This window comes from Bos javanicus, chromosome 2 (assembly GCF_032452875.1).
Source record: "Bos javanicus breed banteng chromosome 2, ARS-OSU_banteng_1.0, whole genome shotgun sequence".
In the NCBI taxonomy this organism is placed as follows: Eukaryota; Metazoa; Chordata; class Mammalia; order Artiodactyla; family Bovidae; genus Bos; species Bos javanicus.
Window position 1 is genome coordinate 56,809,582 of NC_083869.1, and position 19,499 is coordinate 56,829,080.

The 19,499-nt window shown below is 36.9% G+C and overlaps 1 protein-coding gene across 1 annotated transcript in view; it reads left to right on the plus strand.

Moving 5' to 3' along the window:
• The window catches only part of LRP1B (LDL receptor related protein 1B), a 315,317-nt gene that overhangs the window by 283,832 nt on the left and 11,986 nt on the right, over positions 1-19,499 (plus strand). Inside the window, exon 41 of the mRNA XM_061438859.1 lies at positions 16,153-16,229. Coding sequence (XP_061294843.1) covers positions 16,153-16,229 — 77 coding nt within the window. The remainder of the gene's footprint in view (positions 1-16,152; positions 16,230-19,499) is intronic.

Here is a 19,499-nt window from a genome sequence, read left to right on the forward strand (position 1 = left end):
TGGTTGGATCTTCCTGCAGTCCAAGGGACTCTCAAGAGTCTTCTCCAACACCACAGATCAAAAATATCAGTTCTTTGGCACTCAGCTTTCTTTATAGTCTAACTCTCACATCCATATGTGACTACTGGAAAAAACCTAGCTTTAACTACATGGACATTTGTGGGAAAGTAATGTCTCTGCTTTTTAATACGCTGTCTAGGTTGGTCAAAACTTTTCTTCCAAGGACAAAGCGTCCTTTAATTTCATGGCTGCAGTCCCCATTTACAGTGATTTTGGAGCCCCCAAAATAAAGTCTCTATCTGATTCCTTTGTTTCCCCATCTATTTGCCATGAAGTGGTGGGAATGAATACCATGGTCTTAGTTTTCTGAATGATGGATTTTAAGCCAACTTTTTCACTCTCCTCTTTCACTTTCATCAAGAGGCTCTTTAGGTCTTCACTTTCTGACGTAAGGGTGGTGTCATCTGCATATATGAGGTTATTGATATTTCTCCCAGCAATCTTGATTCCAGCTTGTGCTTCATCCAGCCCAGAATTCCCCATGATGTACTCTGCATATAAGTTAAATAAGCACGGTGACAATATACAGCCTTGATGTACTCCTTTCCCAATTTGGAACCAGTCTATTGTTCCATGTCCAGGTCTAACTGTTGCTTCCTGACCTGCATACAGATTTCTCAGGAGGTAGGTCATGGGGTCTGGTATTCCCATCTCTTTCAGAATTTTCCACAGTTTATTGTGATCCACACAGTCAAAGGTTTGGCATAGTCAGTAAAAAAAAAAGGAGATATTTTACTGGAACTCTCTTGCTTTTTCAATGATCCAACGGATGTTGGCAATTTGATCTTTCGTTTAGTTTCTCTGCCTTTTCAAAATCCACCTTGAACATCTGGAAGTTCACGGTTCACATATTGCTGAAGCCTGGCTTGGAGAATTTTGAGCATTACTTTACTAGCGTGTGAGATGAGTGCAACTGTGCGGTAGTTTGAGCATTCTTTGGCATTGCCTTTCTTTGGGATTGAAAGGAAAACTGACCTTTTCCAGTCCTGTGGCCACTGCCGAGTTTTCCAAATTTGCTGGCATATTGAGTGCAGCAATTTTACAGCATCACCTTTTAGGATTTGAAGTAGCTCAAGTGGAATTCCATCACCTCCACTAGCTTTGTTCGTAGTGATGCTTCCTAAGGCCCACTTGACTTCACATTCCAGGATGTCTAGTTCTAGTTAAGTGATCACACCATCCTGGTTATCTGGGTCATTAAGATCTTTTTTGCATATTTCTTCTGTGAATTCTTGCCACCTCCTCTTAATATCTTATGCTTCTGTTAGGTCCAACCATTTTTGTCCTTTATTTTGCTCAGCTTTGCATGAAATATTCCCTTGTATCTTTAATTTTCTTGAAGAGATATCTAGTCTTTTGCATTCTGTTGTTTTCCTCTATTTCTTTGCATTGATCACTGAGGAAGGCTTTCTTCTCTCTCCTTGCTATTCTTTGGAACTCTGCATTCAAATGGATATATCTATATTTCTCTCCTTTGCCTTTCACTCTCTTCTTTCTCAGCTATTTGTAAGGCCTCCTCTAACAACCATTTTGCCTCTTTACATTTCTTTTTCTTGGGGATGGTCTTGATCACTGCTTCCTGGACAATGTCATGAACCTCCTTCCATAGTTCTTTAAGCACTCTATCAGATCTAATCCCTTGAATCTATTTGTTACTTCCACTGTGTAATCATAAGGGATTTGATTTAAGTCATACCTGAATGGTCTGGTGGTTTTCCCTACTTCCTTCAATTTAAGTCTGAATTTGGCAATAAGGAGTTCTTTATTTGAGCCACAGTCAGCTCCCAGTATTGTTTTTGCTGACTGTAAAGAACTTCTGCAGCTTTATATGATCAATCTGATTTCAGTACTGACCATCTGATAATATCCATGTGTAGAGTCTTTTCTTGTGTTGTTGGAAGAGGGTGTTTGCTATGACCAGTGTGTTCTCTAGCAAAATTCTGTTAGCCTTTGACCTGCTCTGTTTTGTACTCCAAGGCCAAATTTGCCTGTTACTTCATGTAGCTCTTAACTACATTTGCATTCCAGTCCACTAAAATGAAGTGGACCTCTTTTGGGGGTGTTAGTTCTAGAAGGTCTGATCGGTCTTCATAGTACTGTTCAGCCTCAGCTTCTTCAGCAATACTTTTGGGGGAATGTACTTGGATTACTATGATATTGAATGGTTTGCCTTGGAAATGAACAGAGATCATTCTGTCATTTTGAGATTGCATCCAAGTACTGCATTTTGGACTCTGTTGTTGACTATGATGGTTACTCCATTTCTTCTAAGGGATTCTTGCCCACAGTAGTAGATATAATGGTCACCTAAGTTAAATTCCACATTCCAGTCCATTTTAGTTCACTGATTCCTAAAATGATGTCGATGTTTACTCTTGCCATCTTCTGTTTGATTACTTCCAATTTGCCTTGATTCATGTACCTATGCAATATTGCTCTTTACAGCATCTGACTTTACTTCCATCACCCACATCCATAAATGGGTGTTGTATTTTCTTTGGCTCTGTCTCTTCATTCATTCTGGAGCTATTTCTCCACTCTTCTCTAGTAACATATCGGGCACCTACTGACCTGCAGAGTTCATCTATCACTGTTATTCCTTTTTGCATTTTCATACTGTTCATGGGGTTTTCAAGGCAAGAATACTGAAGTAGTTTGCCATTCCCATCTCCAGTGGACCATGTTTTGTCATAACGGTCCACCATTAACCATCCATCTTGGGTGGCTGTACATGGCATGGCTCATAGTTTCACTGAGCTAGACAAGGCTGTGGTCCATGTTATCAGTTTTGTTAGTTTTCTGTGATATGTGGTTTTCATTCTGTCTGCCCTCTGATGGATAAGGATAAGAGGCTTATGAAAGCTTCCTGATGGGAGAGATTGACTGAGAGGGAAACTGGGTCTTGTTCTGATGGGCAGGGCCATGCTCAATAAATCTTTAATCCATTTTTCTGTTGATGGGAGAGGCTGTGTTCCATCCCTGTTGTTTGACTGAAGCCAAATTATGGTGGAGGTAATGAAGACAATGGGGACTTCCTTCAAAAGGCCCCATGCATGCAGTGCTGCACTCAGTGCCTCCAGCCCTGAAGCAGGCCACCTCCAACCCATGCCTCTGCTGGAGACTCCTGGACACTCATGGGCATGTCTGGGTCAGTTTCTTATGGGGACACTGTTCCTTTCTCCTGGGTCCTGGTGCTCACAAGGTTTTGTTTGAGGCCTCCAAGAGTCTATTTCCCCACTCCTGTGTCAGTTTTGGTGGCTCTATGGTGGAGTTAATGGTGACTTCCTCCCAGAGGGCTTTTGCCATACCCAGGTCTGCTGCACCCAGAGCCCCTGCAGCAGGCCACTGATCACCTGTACCTTCACAGGAGACACTCAGACACTGTTCTGGCTCAGTCTCTGTGGGTTTTGCATGCATTTTGTGCCCTTCCCAGGTCTGAGCAGCTCAGGTGACAAGGTCCTTGGCAACACTGTCCCAGGTGGGCCATGCATCTTAATCACCTCCCTGGTCTTGGCCACTTGGTTTCCCAGGTGTGCTGCAAGAGCACCAATTCATTTGTGCCGTATGTCTCCTCTGGAGAGCTGATCTCAGGCTATGACCCTACTGGCAGATGTTAACCATCCAGGATCTCAGGAAGACATACATAACTACTGGAAAAAACATAGTTTTGACTCTGTGGACCTTTGTCAGCCAAGTGATGTCTCTGCTTTTCAATGCGCTGTCTAGATTTGTCATAACTTTCCTTCCAAGGAACAAGCGTCTAATTTCATGGCCACAGTCACTGTCTTCAGTAATTTTGAAACACAAGAAAATAAAATCTGTCACTGCTTCAACTCTTTTCCCTTTCTATTTCCATGAACATGGGACCAGTACTAGATGCCATTATCTTATTTTTTAAATGTTGAGTTTCAAGTCAACTTTTTCACTTTCCCCTTTCACCCTCATCAAGAGGCTCTTAGTTCTTCCTCACTTTCTCCCATTAGAGTGCTATTATCTGCATATCTGAGGTTGTTTGGTATTTCTCCCAGCAATCTTTATTCTAGCTTGTGATTCAGCTTATTCAGTGTTTCACATGATATATTCTGCCTATAAGTTAAATAAGCAGGGGGACAATATACAGCCTTGTCATACCCCTTTCCTAATTTTGAACCAGTGAGTTGTTCCATGTCCAGTTCTAACTGGTGTTTCTTGACTCACATACGGGTTTCTCAGGAGACAGGTAAGGTGGCTGGATACTCCCGTCTCTTTAAAAATTTTCCAGTTTGTTGTGATCCACAGAGTCAAAGGCTGTAGCATAATCTATGAAGCAGAAGTAGATTATTTTATTGGAATCCCCTTGCTTTCTCTATGATCCAGCAAATGCTGGCAATTTGATCTATGGTTTCCCTGTCTCTTCAAAGCCCATCTTGTACATCTGGAGGTTCACATATTGTTGAATACTTGTTGAAAGGATTTTGAGTATAACCTTGCTAGCATGTGAAATTAGCACAATTGTCCAGTAATGTGAACATTCTTTGGCACTGTCCTTCTTTGGGATTGAAATAAAAACTGATATTTTTCAGTTCTGTGGCCACTGAGGAGTTTTCCAAATTTGCTGATATATAAAGTGCAGCAACATCTTTTAAGACTTTAAATAGCTCAGCTGGAATTCCATCATCTCCACAAGCTTGTTCATAGTAATGCTTTCTAAGACCATTTGACTTCACACTCCAAGATGTCCAGCTTTATGTGGGTGACCATACCATCGTGGTTATCCAGGTCATTAAGATCTTTTTTGTATAGTTTTTCTGTGTTCTTGTCACTTTTTCTTAATTTATTCTGCTTCTATTAGGTCCTCTGGAGAAGGAAATGGCAACCCACTCCAGTATTGTTGCCTGGAAAATCCCATGGATGGAGGAACCTGGTAGACTACAGTCCATGGGGTTGCAAAGAGTCAGACATGACTGAGCGACTTCACTTCCTTTCTTTCTTTATTAGGCCTTCACAGTTTCTCTCTTTTATCATGCCCATCCTTGCATGAAATGCTTCCTTGATCTCTCCAGTTCTCTTAAAGAGAACTCTAGTCTTTCCCATTCTATTGTTTTCCTCTATTTCTTTGCTTTGTTCATTTATGAAGGGCTCTTTATCTCTCTTTGCTATTCTCTGGAACTCTGCATTCAGTCGGCTATATCTTTCTTATTCTCACTTGCCTTTTTCTTTTATTCTTTCCTCAGCTATTTGTAAAGCATCCTCAGACAACCACTTTGGCTTCTTGTGTTTCTTTTTCTTTGAGATGGTTTTAGTCACTGCCTCTTGTACAATGTTATGAAACTCAGTCCATGGTTCTTTAGGTGCTCTGTCTACCAGATCTAATCCTTTGAATCTATTTGTCACCTCCACTGTGTAATCATAAGGGATTTGATTTAGGTCTTATCTGAATGGCCTAATAGTTTTCCCTACTTTCTTCCATTTAAACCTGAATTTTGCAATAAGGAGCCCATGATCTGAGCCAGAGTCAGCTCCTAGTTTTGTTTTTTTTCTGATTGTATAGCACGCTTGCCTGGAATATCCCATGGATGGAGGAGCCTGGTAGGCTGCAGTCCATGGGGTCGGTAAGAATCGGATACGACTGAGCGACTTCACTTTCACTTTTCACTTTCATGCACTGGAGAAGGAAATGGCAACCCACTCCAGTGATCTTGCCTGGAGAATCCCAGGGACGGGGGAGCCTGGTGAGCTGCCGTCTATGGGGTCGCACAGAGTCGGACATGACTGAAGTGACTTAGCAGCAGCAGCAGCAGCAGAGCTTCTCCATTTTCAACTGCAAAGAACAGAATCAATCTGATATCAGTGTTAACCATCTGGTGATGTCCATGTCTCCATAACCATCTGGTGATGTCTCCTAGGTTGTTGGAAAAGAGTGTTTGCTAAGACCAGTGTGTTCTCTGGACAAAACTCTGTTAGGCTTTCCCATGATTTATTTTATATTCCAAGGCCAAACTTTCCTATTATTCTGGGTAACTTTTGATTTCATACTTTTTCATTCAAATCCCCTATTACGAAAAGGCCACCTATTTTTGATGTTAGTTTTAGAAGGTCTTGTAGGTCTTCAAAGAACCAGTCAACTTCAGCTTCTTTGGCATCAGTGGTTGGGGAACAGACTTGGATTGCTGTGATGTTGAATGGTTTGCCTTGGAAACGAACTGAGACCATTCTTTTTTGAGATTGCACCCAAGTTCTCCATTTTGGATTCTTTTGTTGACTATGAGGCTACTCCATTTCTTCCAAGGGATTCAGTTGTAGATATAATGGTCATCTGAATTAAATTTGCCCATTCCCATCTATTTCAAATCACTGAATGCTAAGATGTCGATGTTTACTCTTGCCATCTCCTGTTTGACCATATCCAATTTACTTTCATTCATGAAATTTCAAACAATGGTGTGGGAAAAGACTCTTGAGAGTCCCTTGGACAGCAAGGAGATCAAATCAGTCAATCCTAAAGGAAATAAACCCTAAATATTCATTGAAACAACTGATGCTGAAGCTGAAGCTCCAATACCTGGGCCACCTGATGCAAAGAGATGACTCATTGGAAAAGACCTTGATGCTAGGAGAGATTGAGGGCAAGAGGAGAAGGGGGCGACAGAGAATGAGATGGTTGGATAGCATCATCTAATGGATATCAGTTTGAGCGAAGTCCAAGAACTAGTGAAGGACAGAGGAGCCTGGCATGCTGCACACCATGGATCTCAAAGAGTTGGACAAGACTGAACAACTGAACAACAACAACAACTTGGACCTAACATTCCAGGTTCCTTGCAATACTGTTCTTTACAACATCAGACTTTACTTTCACCACCAGACACATCCACAACTGAGTGTCCTTTCCACTTCGGCCCAGTGCCTCATTATTTTTGGAACTGTTAGTAATTTCCCTTCGTTCTTCCCTAGTATCATATAGGACACTTTCTGACCTGGGGAGACTCATCTTTCAGTGTTACATCTTTTTGCATTTTCATACTGGTCATGGGTTCTCCTGACAAGCATACTGGAGTGGTTGGCCATTTCCTCATCCAGTGGACCATGTTTTGTTAGAACTCTTCACTATGACCTTCCATCTTGGGTAGCCCTGCATGAAAAGGCTCATAGCTTCATTGAGTTATCAAAATCTCATTCACCATGACAAGGCTGTGATCCATGAAGGGGATATGTGCTCTCCAACTGGAAATAATTTTTTTCTATAGAATCAGAGCTATATATTTCACTTATAAACACATTCACATTCTCAAAACTTTGTATTAACTCTTTCTGGTATCCTTATCATTGCCCCAAATTTGTGTAGGGTTAATTGTCACTCTGCTTATTTAACTTATATGCAGAGTACATCATGAGAAACCCTGGGCTGGAAGAAGCACAAGCTGGAATCAAGATTGCCGGGAGAAATATCAATAACCTCAGATATGCAGATAACACCACCCTTATGGCAGAAAGTGAAGAGGAACTCAAAAGCCTCTTGATGAAAGTGAAAGAGGAGAGTGAAAAAGTTGGCTTAAAGCTCAACATTCAGAAAACTAAGATCATGGCATCTGGTCCCATCACTTCATGGGAATTAGATGGGGAAACAGTTGAAACAGTGTCAGACTTTATTTTGGGGGGCTCCAAAATCACTGCAGATGGTGATTGCAGCCATGAAATTAAAAGATGCTTACTCCTTGGAAGGAAAGTTCTGACCAACCTAGATAGCATATTCAAAAGCAGAGACATTACTTTGCCAACAAAGGTCCATCTAGTCAAGCTATGGTTCTTCCAGTGGTCATGTATGGATGTGAGAGTTGGACTGTGAAGAAAGCTGAGTGCCGAAGAATTGATGCTTTTGAACTGTGTTGTTGGAGAGGACTCTTGAGAGTCCCTTGGACTGCAAGGAGATCCAACCAGTCCGTCCTAAAGGAGATCAGTCCCGGGTGTTCTTTGGAAGGACTGATGCTAAAGCTGAAACTCCAATACTTTGGCCACCTCATGCGAAGAGTTGACTCATTGGAAAAGACTCTGATGCTGGGAGGGATTGGGGGCAGGAGGAGAAGGGGACGACAGAGGATGAGATGGCTGGATGGCATCACCAACTCGATGGACATGAGTTTGGGTAAAATCCGGGAGTTGGTGATGGACAGGGAGGCCTGGACTACTGCAATTCATGGGGTTGCAAAGAATGGAACATGACTGAGCAACTGAACTGAACTGAATATGCCTTGAACAATACTTAATGACTGCAGATAAATATGTCAAATATCCCCACCATGATTTGTTTCAGATTTTACCATGTTGCACCACAGAAACCCTAAGAACTATGAAGGATACTCATTAAGTTTTCAAAAAAAATTTTTTTTTGTTTACTCTTATTTGGATAAGGCAATGGCACCCCACTCCAGTACTCTCGCCTGGAAAATCCCATGGACCGAAGAGCCTGGTAGGCTGCAGTCCATGGGGTTGCTAAGAGTCGGGCATGACTGAGAGACTTCACTTTCACTTTTCACTTTCATGCATTGGAGAAGGAAAGGGCAACCCACTCCAGTGTTCTTGCCTGGAGAATCCCAGGGACAGGGGAGCCTGGTGGGCTGCCATCTATGGGGTCGCACAGAGTCGGACACGACTGAAGTGACTTAGCAGCAGCAGCAGCAGCATTTGGTGCTAAAACATAAAATATTCAAGTGGCAATTTACTGTATCTGCACTAAGCATAGAGATTTTCATCCTCATCCCACCACCCCGGCAACCACTCCTCCCGCAGTGACTTGGTATGTTTTTAATCCAATTTTGGTATTGGTTATTCATTTTGGCATCATGTAGATACAACTTTCCACTGGCATTACAGGATACATTGTTTTTCTTCCCACCTTTAGCTAGAGAGTTATAACCACTGTTTCCAATATAATATCCTATATGTATGTCTTCAATTATATCCGCCCTCGGGTTAGCCAGAGGCCAGAGGTGGCACCGCGGGATGGGTCAGTCAGAGACACATGCAAGACCCAGCACACAGGCCCCAAGTGGGTGGCTCCGCGGCAAGGGCCGAATCGGCCGCTAGGTGGCAGTCCAAAGGCCTAGAGCCCTGCGCTCATCTAGAGGCTCAAAGTCCTCAGCGACAGACACCGCCGGAGACCTATTAGCATACACCTTACTACATAATACTAAAATTTTGACTGGTCCTTTTCCTTTTTATTTGATGCAAGTAGAAATCATCTATTCACTCTATAAAAAACACACATTATGCCTTCCAGATCTGCTTTAATATATTTTCATATAGAATATAAGTAAAAGTTTTCCTTTACTAGAAATTTTGTTCTTTCTTTAATATTTATTGAATCATAATTTTACACTTCAGTGGCCATTTCTGCTCAAGTGGCATGCACAGAATTTTGTGGTCAAACATTTCTAACTTAAGACCAGCCATTCTTGACATACTTCCTTTTATGGATAATTTATTGGCAAACTAGATTTTATCTTTTCTATTTCTCCTTATTTCTTAAAATAAATCACTTTAAATAATCCACTTTGTTAATTTTTATTTCTTTCATGGCCACTTCTTCAAGTGAAATTCCTCATTAATTTTTACTTTTCCTAAAATAATTGTTGGTCAGAGTTTATTGAATATCTCATTATTATTTTACTTCATAACATTAACTCTTCTCAGAAATCAAGAATTCTTTCTGACCAAATGTCCATAAGATTAAAGTAAGATTTGCTTTGTCTTACTAATTGTATCCATACCAAGTAACACAATGATTTAATGTAATATTTTAAAACTAGGCATTTTAATGTATAATTATGGAGTTGAATCAAGTATAGTTATTAGAGCAAACATAAATTTAAGATACTACCTTAAGCTTTTTGAAGAAAGCAAAGCAGGGTAATGCATAGCTATTTCTGTGTAAAAAATGACAGTGTCATTTTGATAGAGAATAGTACTGAATACATAGAAATTATAGTACAGAACACTGAGCTGAGCTTCTTGTGCTTTATATACACACGACAGTGTATATGTCATCATGGTCTCATGACCTAGAAGGACGGGATGGTGGTAGGGTGGTGGGTGGTACAAGAGGGAGAGGTTTATGTATGCATATGGCTCATTCACTTCACTGTAGAGTAGAAACTAACACAACAATGTAAAGCAATTATATTCCAATAAAATGCAAAAAAAAAAAAAAAGAAATTGTAATACAAGCCAAAATATATTTCAAATGAATGAAATATAGAGTAAATTGTTATGGAAGTTCAAAATCGCATCACGTAATGATATAGATGAATTTATAATTGGTGAATCTTGGATCTTACATAGTTATTTTGGAGCCAATGCAACAATGTGAAGTTGGTATTAGGAAGAATATTAACACTATTCAATAACATGTCCCTCCCTGTCACTGCCAGAAAGAGACATTACTGACCACAGTAGTGAGCATTACTACTACATTAGTGGTAATTCTAACAATCGTACTACTCAAAAAATGCATTGATTCTCTTTTTGTTCAGATAATATTTCTACTTTCTTATTAAGGGACTGATACTCTCTTGGCAGGAAAGAGTAAGGAACAGCACTTTTCCTACTTCTGTGTTAGAATTAGAAGGATCATGAAAACTCCACATTTTATTTCTATTGTTTATGAGCTATGATTTTTCGGGAAAATCATTTGAACACACTTCTTCATTACATAAGATGAATAATTAAAATTCATGGGTTATTATAGAAGCTGAACAAGGATATTTTTCATATGAAAATACTTATCCTAGAACCTGGCACAAAGTTTAGCAAATATTAATTGAACTTTATTCAAATTTTACATCAAAGATAGGATGGGAAATTTTTGAAGCATGTTAAAAATTAGAAATCTTTATGTATATATGAAATAATTTTATCTCAGACTATTGTAGAACAATAATGGATGAAAAAATGTTTAAAAGTCAAGTTAACAAACTGGTCAATTAATAAAAAAGTATCCTTTCCAAATGCAGTAAAACATTTTGCACTTTACACCATTACTGTCTGCAAGAAGAAGGGACATAAAAGGTGCTGGGGTCTATATAGAGTGTAAAGATTTAAAGTCAGAAATGCCACACAAATGCATTCATGTTTGTGCACCAAAAGAATGAAATTTACAGAATTAATCAGAAAAACATTTGCAAGTGACTTTTAATTTTTGAATTTTTATCACTGTATGAAAATATCATTTTATAAATATGATGCACAAATGCAATCATAGTTTTAATTTTTATTGAGTGAGATTCGTGGAGCACCAAAACGTGCATAGGAATATGCACAAGTTTTCTAAAGCTTCTTTAATCCTTTTGTGCCATATTTTTTCCCTATGTGTAGAAAGAAAAGGCTATATTAAAAGATTTTTCTTTCTGAATGTCTCCATCATCATGGTTAATAATGGCAGCCTAGCATATAAGAGGAGAAATTCAATTTCAAATTGCTTTAAGGTTCAGCTTTGAATTTCACTTTAGTCAGAAGAGTCGCGTGACCTTTAAATTTGATGAAAAGAGGAAGAAGATATTAATCTTATTATTTTATTTTGAAGTCTTCCCAAAGTAGGTGACTCTAGACCACATTTCCACAAAATGACATGAGTAGTCCACATATTGATCATCGTTACAGTGAAAGACAATACCTAAGATTTTAATATACCTTCAGTATTTTATATCTGATTTCAATTCTTTTTGTAAAATCACTCTACTACTTCAGAGCTCTTATTATTTCAAACAGTTTAACTATGTATCTTGTATTTATGTTTTATTGTAAAAACTGTTCTTTTTTAAAGATAACATTTTCCCTTATATATGCAAAATTTATTTTGATAGCCTGAAAATATTTATTGTGTATAATATAGTAATAGATGCTACATTATAGCCTTTACACAAAGGCAAAATTCTCCCTATTATAGAAAATTACAATTCAAATATAGAATATTGTAAGTATACAATTAGGGGCTTCCTAGGTATTTCAGTGGTAAACAATCCACCTGGCCATGCAAGAGATTTGGGGTTGATCTCTGGGTTGGGAAGATCCCCTGGAGAAGGAAATGGCAACCCACTCCAGAATTCTTGCCTGGGAAATCCCGTAGACAGAAGAGCCTGGTGAGCTATGGTCCATGGGGTTGCCAAAAGCCAAACAGGACTTAGTGACTTAACGACAGACTATATCTGGAGAATCCCTTGGACAGAGGAGCATGGCAGGCTATGGTCCATAGTATCCCAAAGAGTTAGACACAACTGAAGCAACTTAGCACTATACAATAATTGCACACACTGTTAAAGAACACAATAAGTTAACTGTTCACGCATTTCATATACTAGCATTCAGATAAGAATTAGTTATCCAAAAAAAAGCCGCTCAGTTACTTTCAGGTAGTGTTAAAAACTTCCATCATTTAACCTTTTGAACAGTCTTGCTGGGCATGCGTATTATTATTCCTATCCTATTTTTTTAAATGACTGAACAGTATTTGATATAAGAACAAATATTTCCTAGAATGTGATTTATGAATTACTTGCATCAGGCTCAATTTGTTAAAATGCAGATTTCTGGCCACAACTCCAAGCTGCTTAATGAAAAGCTCTGGTATATGGGCCTCCAGAATTTCAACTTTCGTTTTTCAGTTTGATAATCATTAGTCTAACATGTAACATAGAGGAAAGAATATGATTAGGGAAACGACATAACAATAAACAGTCTTTCTTTTTAATGTCACTGGCCTTGGAGAGAAGGGGAGAAATCGAAAAGACTGTTAAATCAATATCCCTATACCAGGCAGCCACTGACTTTAAAAAACTGTGAGTGGAATATCTTCATACTATAATGTGAAAGGGATAAATGATTGTTCAAATAAATAAGAATCTATCTGACTTTATATCTACCTATACATTCATGATCCAACAATACTTTCATGAATTTTAGATTTCATGAATCTAAAATTCATGAAAGTACTTAAAAAGTTAAATAATTCAGAGTGGTATAGTGATCACACATAAAAAGAAACTGATTTTCATTGTTTTACAGTAAAGGGCAGTGGGGGGAAATGTAGAATAAATTTAAAAGGAATGATAAACATGTTTACGGTGCTAGAGAAAAAAAATGATTTATTTGGAGGGCCATGAAAGACTAACTCAAAGATTATTATCCAAAGATGAATAGCAAAAAACAGTGTGTTGCAATAGAACAGGTTAAAGATGACTAGGGCACAGACTACAAAGAGACAGATGCCAGAAATTATTATAGTCAGCATGATTATGCAAATAATTCAGTGGGAATCTGACAGGAAATTTTGATGATCCACACACATTTCAGTTCTTAAATGATCTGCCATTAATGGCTTTGATTATTGTAGTCTACTTAGAGAATTAAGATTTATGAATTTCTATAAAGATGGTAAAAATACTCGATCTTAAATCAGTCATTGGAAGAACTTGTGGAACAGCAAATGCCTAACATAATTTTTCAAGGTAGGCAACAAGAATAATGACTTCTATTTGATTTAATATCTCAAAAAAGATTATTTTTTAAGACTGGGACAAATGTAGATGAATGGAACATATTTTATCTTTGGCCATAAAACATTATTTTATAAGGAGTATAGGGGAAATTGCCAGGTGATCATCAGTTGCTTGAGAAACTGAATTGCTAAAATTAATTATTTCTCCAGCACAGTCTTTGAGACTTATTTCCAGTATGTAACAAAGAAAATATTCCTTGAAAATTAAGAATCTAACTGTACTTCCTCAAAACAGAAGAGAGGAGCATCATGACCACTAGCAAGCAATATAATTTATCTAACATAAATAATGGGTGCCAAGCTATGGATAAAATAGAAAATTAATCAAATATTGTTAACAAATACCAGCTGTACTATTTAAATAATTTCAAAATTTGGAATAAAACATTACAGCATTATTATCCTCTTTGTTTAAAAATCCCTCACTTCCCTTTTGGAGTTCTAAAGACATATTTTTAATAATTTTCTAAAATACATAAAACACATGATGTCATATCAGAACATCTGATCAATTAGCATTTACTCCAGTTCCTAAGCAATTCCATTTTCTTTCTTCTAAGCATCTCAGTGTAATGATGAGCCCTGGAGGTTCTTATCTCTAGTAACATAAAATGTACCTCAGATCATTTCTCTTATTTAACTTGAACCCTGATTTAGATTGCTGTTGTAATTGCTGTTTCTTAATCAGCAGAGGTAATGTAAGGAGCAAATTTTGATATTTTAATCAATATTTCAACATGATTGCACAAAACATCTTTGTATACATCACTTGTATAACAAAATTACCAAATAATCAGTATTATTTTTTTCAACGGAGCATGGAAAATATCTTCAGTGGTCAATCAGAAAGATTCGACAAATGTAAAATGACATAAAACAAAAACAAATTTTGCAATGATTAGAATTCATTCTAGCAACATGTTTGCAAAATCTGCCTAAACATGTCTGCCTAATTATCTTTGGACTGTATAAAGAATTAGAAACTGAAGAACTGGAACGATTTTCTAAATCATTCATCCATAGAAACACAACTAAGGAAGAAAAGGAATGACTTTTTAAAACCAATGATTTTATTGGTTTTTCACTTGATTATACTTATTTGAAATATGCTCATTTCATTACCTGACTTCATAATATAGACAGAGTCAGAACTGGCCTTAAATTTATTTATCTATTTTAATGATTTATTGGTAATATAGTATATAATAAATATATGTGAAATATGTTAATTTTTATAAAAGTTCTGAATAAAACATTTGGATAATTCATGAAAAGATGACAAAATAATAATTATAATGATATTAATTTTCATTTAAATCATGTTCCATATGTAATATAATTAATCAAATAACTATATTCTTGAATAGTAGCATTATTGTCAATTATGCTGATTTTGAATAATTCCTTTTATGAAACAAAATAATGCTTTTGTGAAAAAAAATTTTTTTATAAATTGAATTTGTCAGTATGATGATTTTATGAGCTCTTGCCTGTGTTTTAGGACACCCAATACTGTCTTCACAAATACCACATAAAATTCACGTGGCATCATAGAAGCCTAGTTCCGAAACAGATTCAGATATCTGAATTGGCTATGACAGAATTGGCAGAGACCTAGAAATTGCAGTCATTTAGTTTGGCCACCATGCCCAAAGAGATCTACTTGGAATGACTCTGGAATCTATTATTTTGTTGTGTACAACTATTCTTGATATGGTGGTATTTGACAATCATTTTAAATAAGAACCAAAGCCAATTTAAATGGTTTCTCTATGGATTTCCTCTGACAGATGCACAGAGGCATCTGTGTTAGCCAGCAGACCTTATTCAAACATAGCTAAAACCATTCCAGCATTCATTTTGATGCAATCAGCTAATTATATGGTTATGATTTATGTTTAAATGAAGAATTTTAATCAGATCTATTATTTTAATCCTCTGTTAAACTTCCCATCATAATGTCAAGGTTCCTGTATGGGCAAGACAAATCCTCTGAATGAAAATTTCAGCATATTCTCTTGATTTCATGGTAATAGAATTATGATCTTACATGGGAAAGTACTATATTTCCTTATCTTTGATTTAGAAGAGTAAAAATTCTGCAGTCTGAACTATGAGACAGATGACCACTTACTCTTTGGTAATTAGTTACACTTTGGAGTTAGAAGCAGCAAAAGTAAATTACAGAAATTTAATAAACAAGGATTTGCTTGACAGGCAAGCTCCATTTTTATGGTAGCATAATTTTCAGTATTTCTCAAATTAATCTCAATTTTTAATTAAAATTTCAGTTTTGTTACAAAATCTGCCAAATTTAAGTTTAACATATAATAAAGAAAAATGAATGTAAACTTTAAAAGAAAGTATTTTAACAAGTGAAGTCCAATGGAAGTTACTCTCAGCATACTGACAATATGTGGGAAATAAGCAGAAATCTCTATGAAGTATTCATGAACTATGATAGTTGGTTTCTCTTTCATTTCATTTGCTTGAAGTCACCACATTAGCAGACTTGTGAGTTTTGTTACTCATTGATTTGTTTTGTGTTGTTTTTATCTTTCCAGGTGCTCCACCAACTGGTCAGGCACACAGTGTGAGAGGCCAGCCCCAAAGAGCAGCAAGTCTGACCATATCAGCACAAGTAAGCTTCTCAGATTAATATCTTTGGTGTCTCACATAGAATAGAAATCATTGTTTTCTTCTTATACCACCCATCTTTCTTCTTACCCATCAACTGAGGGAACTGAGTCTTGGAAAACCTGCTTCATGGAATTTTGCCAAAGACCCACTTCAATCCAGGTGATTTTTGAAAGATGAAGCACTGAGCTCCTACCTGGTGACAGGATCAATCATTAGGTACTCTTTCAGGTTCTGAGGGTTCATCTCAAACTTTGGCAGTTGTCAGAACACACACCTGCAAACCTAGCATGAGCTTTTCTTAGGAAATGTGTCAGCTGCAAAAGATGCAAATATCATAGTAGATGTGAGAATGCTGCAGGAAAAAAAATAATTTCATATTTTAATTAAAATGTATTATTCTTGAAGTGCATTTCAAAGTGTTGTGGAAAAACAAACTTAACCAGTTAGTCCCAAAGTGATAAAGTATGTTAACAAGCAATTTTTAATAAGGATCCTAGTTGCTTTACTGCTTCCTTATCTTTAAAGTACTGGTTTTGAAGTATAGTAAAATATAGTTCAGTATTTTGCAAGTTTTTTTGTGTGTGTAGCTGTAGCCTTAGGACATGTCTCTGATATGAAGATTCATCTATATCAACATTTTGTGTCTCCACAGACACATTGGAAGACAGTGTGTGTGTTGGAAGGCATTCTGTGTCTTTCAATATCTTTAAATGATTTTATAAAGATTTTCAAAATAAAACTCTGAAAGAAAAATTTCTCAGTTCACACATATTAGCACTAATGAGTGAGAAAGTTTTGAGAAATCTGTAATAACTATCAAGTAAGTAAATATATTCTTGAAGAGAAAAAAACAGTATCTCTGGTTTATGAAGACTTAGTAATTTTTTCTAGTACTTCACTGCTGGTATTGTGCACATGAAAATAAAATACTATGGAATTTGTGAAAAAGGAAAGATATTATCAAATTCAAAAGTGTGTGATTTTTGTGGTTATATGGCAGAAACCAACATAACATTGTAAATCAATTTTCCTCTGATCAAGGAATAATTTTTTTAAAAACAGTATATGATTTTGTACCTTAGACAAAGGTTCCCAGTGTTTGCTGATTTACTTGTCTGTTGTACCTGTCCCCAAATAATTTATCATCGATTGAAATTCTTCCAATGACACTATCCAAAGTTCCACCACTAAGAGATTAACTCAGGCTAATAGGGATGACTATCTTTGAAAAATGACAATTAGGCCTAGAACAAATAACCTTAGAACTGAGTACAGAACAAATAACCTTAGAACTGAGTACTTTAATTTGGAGATGTGAGGTAAGTGATTCCAGTCAAGGAACATTTGGGGTTAATTACCTTAGCATTTGTGTGTTGTCTTAAGAAAGGGAAGGGAGAAGAACTTAGCAAAGATATGGACATGTAATTATAGGAATAGGGCACCAGGATTTGATGAATGGGTTCATAAAATATAGTAGAGGTGTAAAAATATACCTTGCCTAATTTAATATTTCAAAAGAAAAGCAAAAGAAAAAAATACTCTTATCTATCTCTCTTCCAGGATCATACTAACATTATTACCAATAATTCTTGGGAAATACCAATGTATATGATTTTGTGAACTAGTTATAAGACTCAATCATCATCAAAAGCATTTTTTAGTGAAAAGAAATGCATTTGATGTACCAAGCTATAGAACACACTGAGGTAATAAACTGATAATTAATGAAGATATAGTATTTTAGCCTTTTATGGTAATTTCTCAATTATGTACGATAAATAAAAAATATTCTTTTAGAGAGGTAAAACAATTTTAAATATTGATAAAACTCTGAAAGAAAACAGAGTAGAATGTCAATTGAATTTTCAGTTTATATATAAGGTCCATCTACAAGGGAGAAGTTTGGGTGCTGGAAGATGATCTTGAGGGGTGTGCCAGTTGCATTTGTTGAAAGGTGATGTCTTCAACCACTTGTATCAGTAACAAGCTCCCGTATAAGAAAAATGTCTCCAATTACATGCAGCAGCTCTAAAACGGGGACTATCACATGGAAGGAGGCATGTCAAGTAGTTGTAACCCCTTTTTCAAGGATTCTGATGCTCATTCTTCCATCACTGATTTAAAGTCATTACATTTAATGGAGGTATCAAGGCACATTGAAAGGACTATTAGCTATGCAAATGTCAAATTATCTCAGGTTTGAGCGAAGTTGACCAAATAATGACTCTGTTAAAAGGTACTTATCGTCAGACATTTGTGCTGAGAGAAACTTGCCTCAGTAACTTTGAAAAGAGAGGAAAGGTAGTTAAGCCAATCTTTCCTAAGGTAGGAGGGCTATTTTTATTCTGTCAGGTAAGCTCCAGTGGTTTTTGAATTGTTGTCAAATGTTCCCCGAACCTGGGCAGAAGTCATCTGTTTTATGGATGGATGTTTTAGGAACATGTCCTCAAACCTGCACTTCTACTCACAGTGAAGCATTCTATAATCGTTGGGCCTTGGTGCCATCAGGAATATACTGCCTCTGTCAGCCTCACTTGCGTCAGCTGGCACGGAGATTTACCTTTCTAATTGATGAACAACTTTCTTAATCAACTCTGAGTAGTCATACTGAGGTTTTCTAGCCCTTGCTGTTTGAAGTGTCTAAAGATCAGCCTGTGGAATTAAGCAGATCTATTATTCTAGAACCTCGCTTAAGTTCTACTTGAAAAAGTTAGTCTGAAAATTCTTATTTGGAAGAGTTTTAAATTAAGGATGATTAAATATTTTTATATACTCCTATTTCAAACTTACCTGAAGTTTTAAAGGAGTGGATACTCAACATTTGGATTAAGCTATTCATATCTACTACGATTAAGGAGGATAAACATACCCACAGCATTTGTCGGGCAATACAGTGATGCTGTATTTTATTGTAGTGACAAGGAATGTGTGATATCTGTTAGGGAGTTATACGTAGCTTCTGTTTTCCTACTTTATCTTTTTTAAACCATGATATTTCAAAAAATATGGATTATACCAGAGAATTATAAACGTGCAAATATAGAGATAAAAATGCTACAAAATCATGCATTTGTCCTAATTCTCCCAAAGCAAGTATTTATTGAGCCTCTACTAAGTGTCAAGTAATGTCTAGATCCTAAAGCTGAATCAGTGCATACAACAAACAGTGCCTCTTCTCATGAAGCTGAGAGGGGCTAGAGAGCAGAGAGCAGGGGAGGATTAATTTAAAAAGAAAGCAAGGAAATAAGTAAACTTTTGGAAAATAATTGTG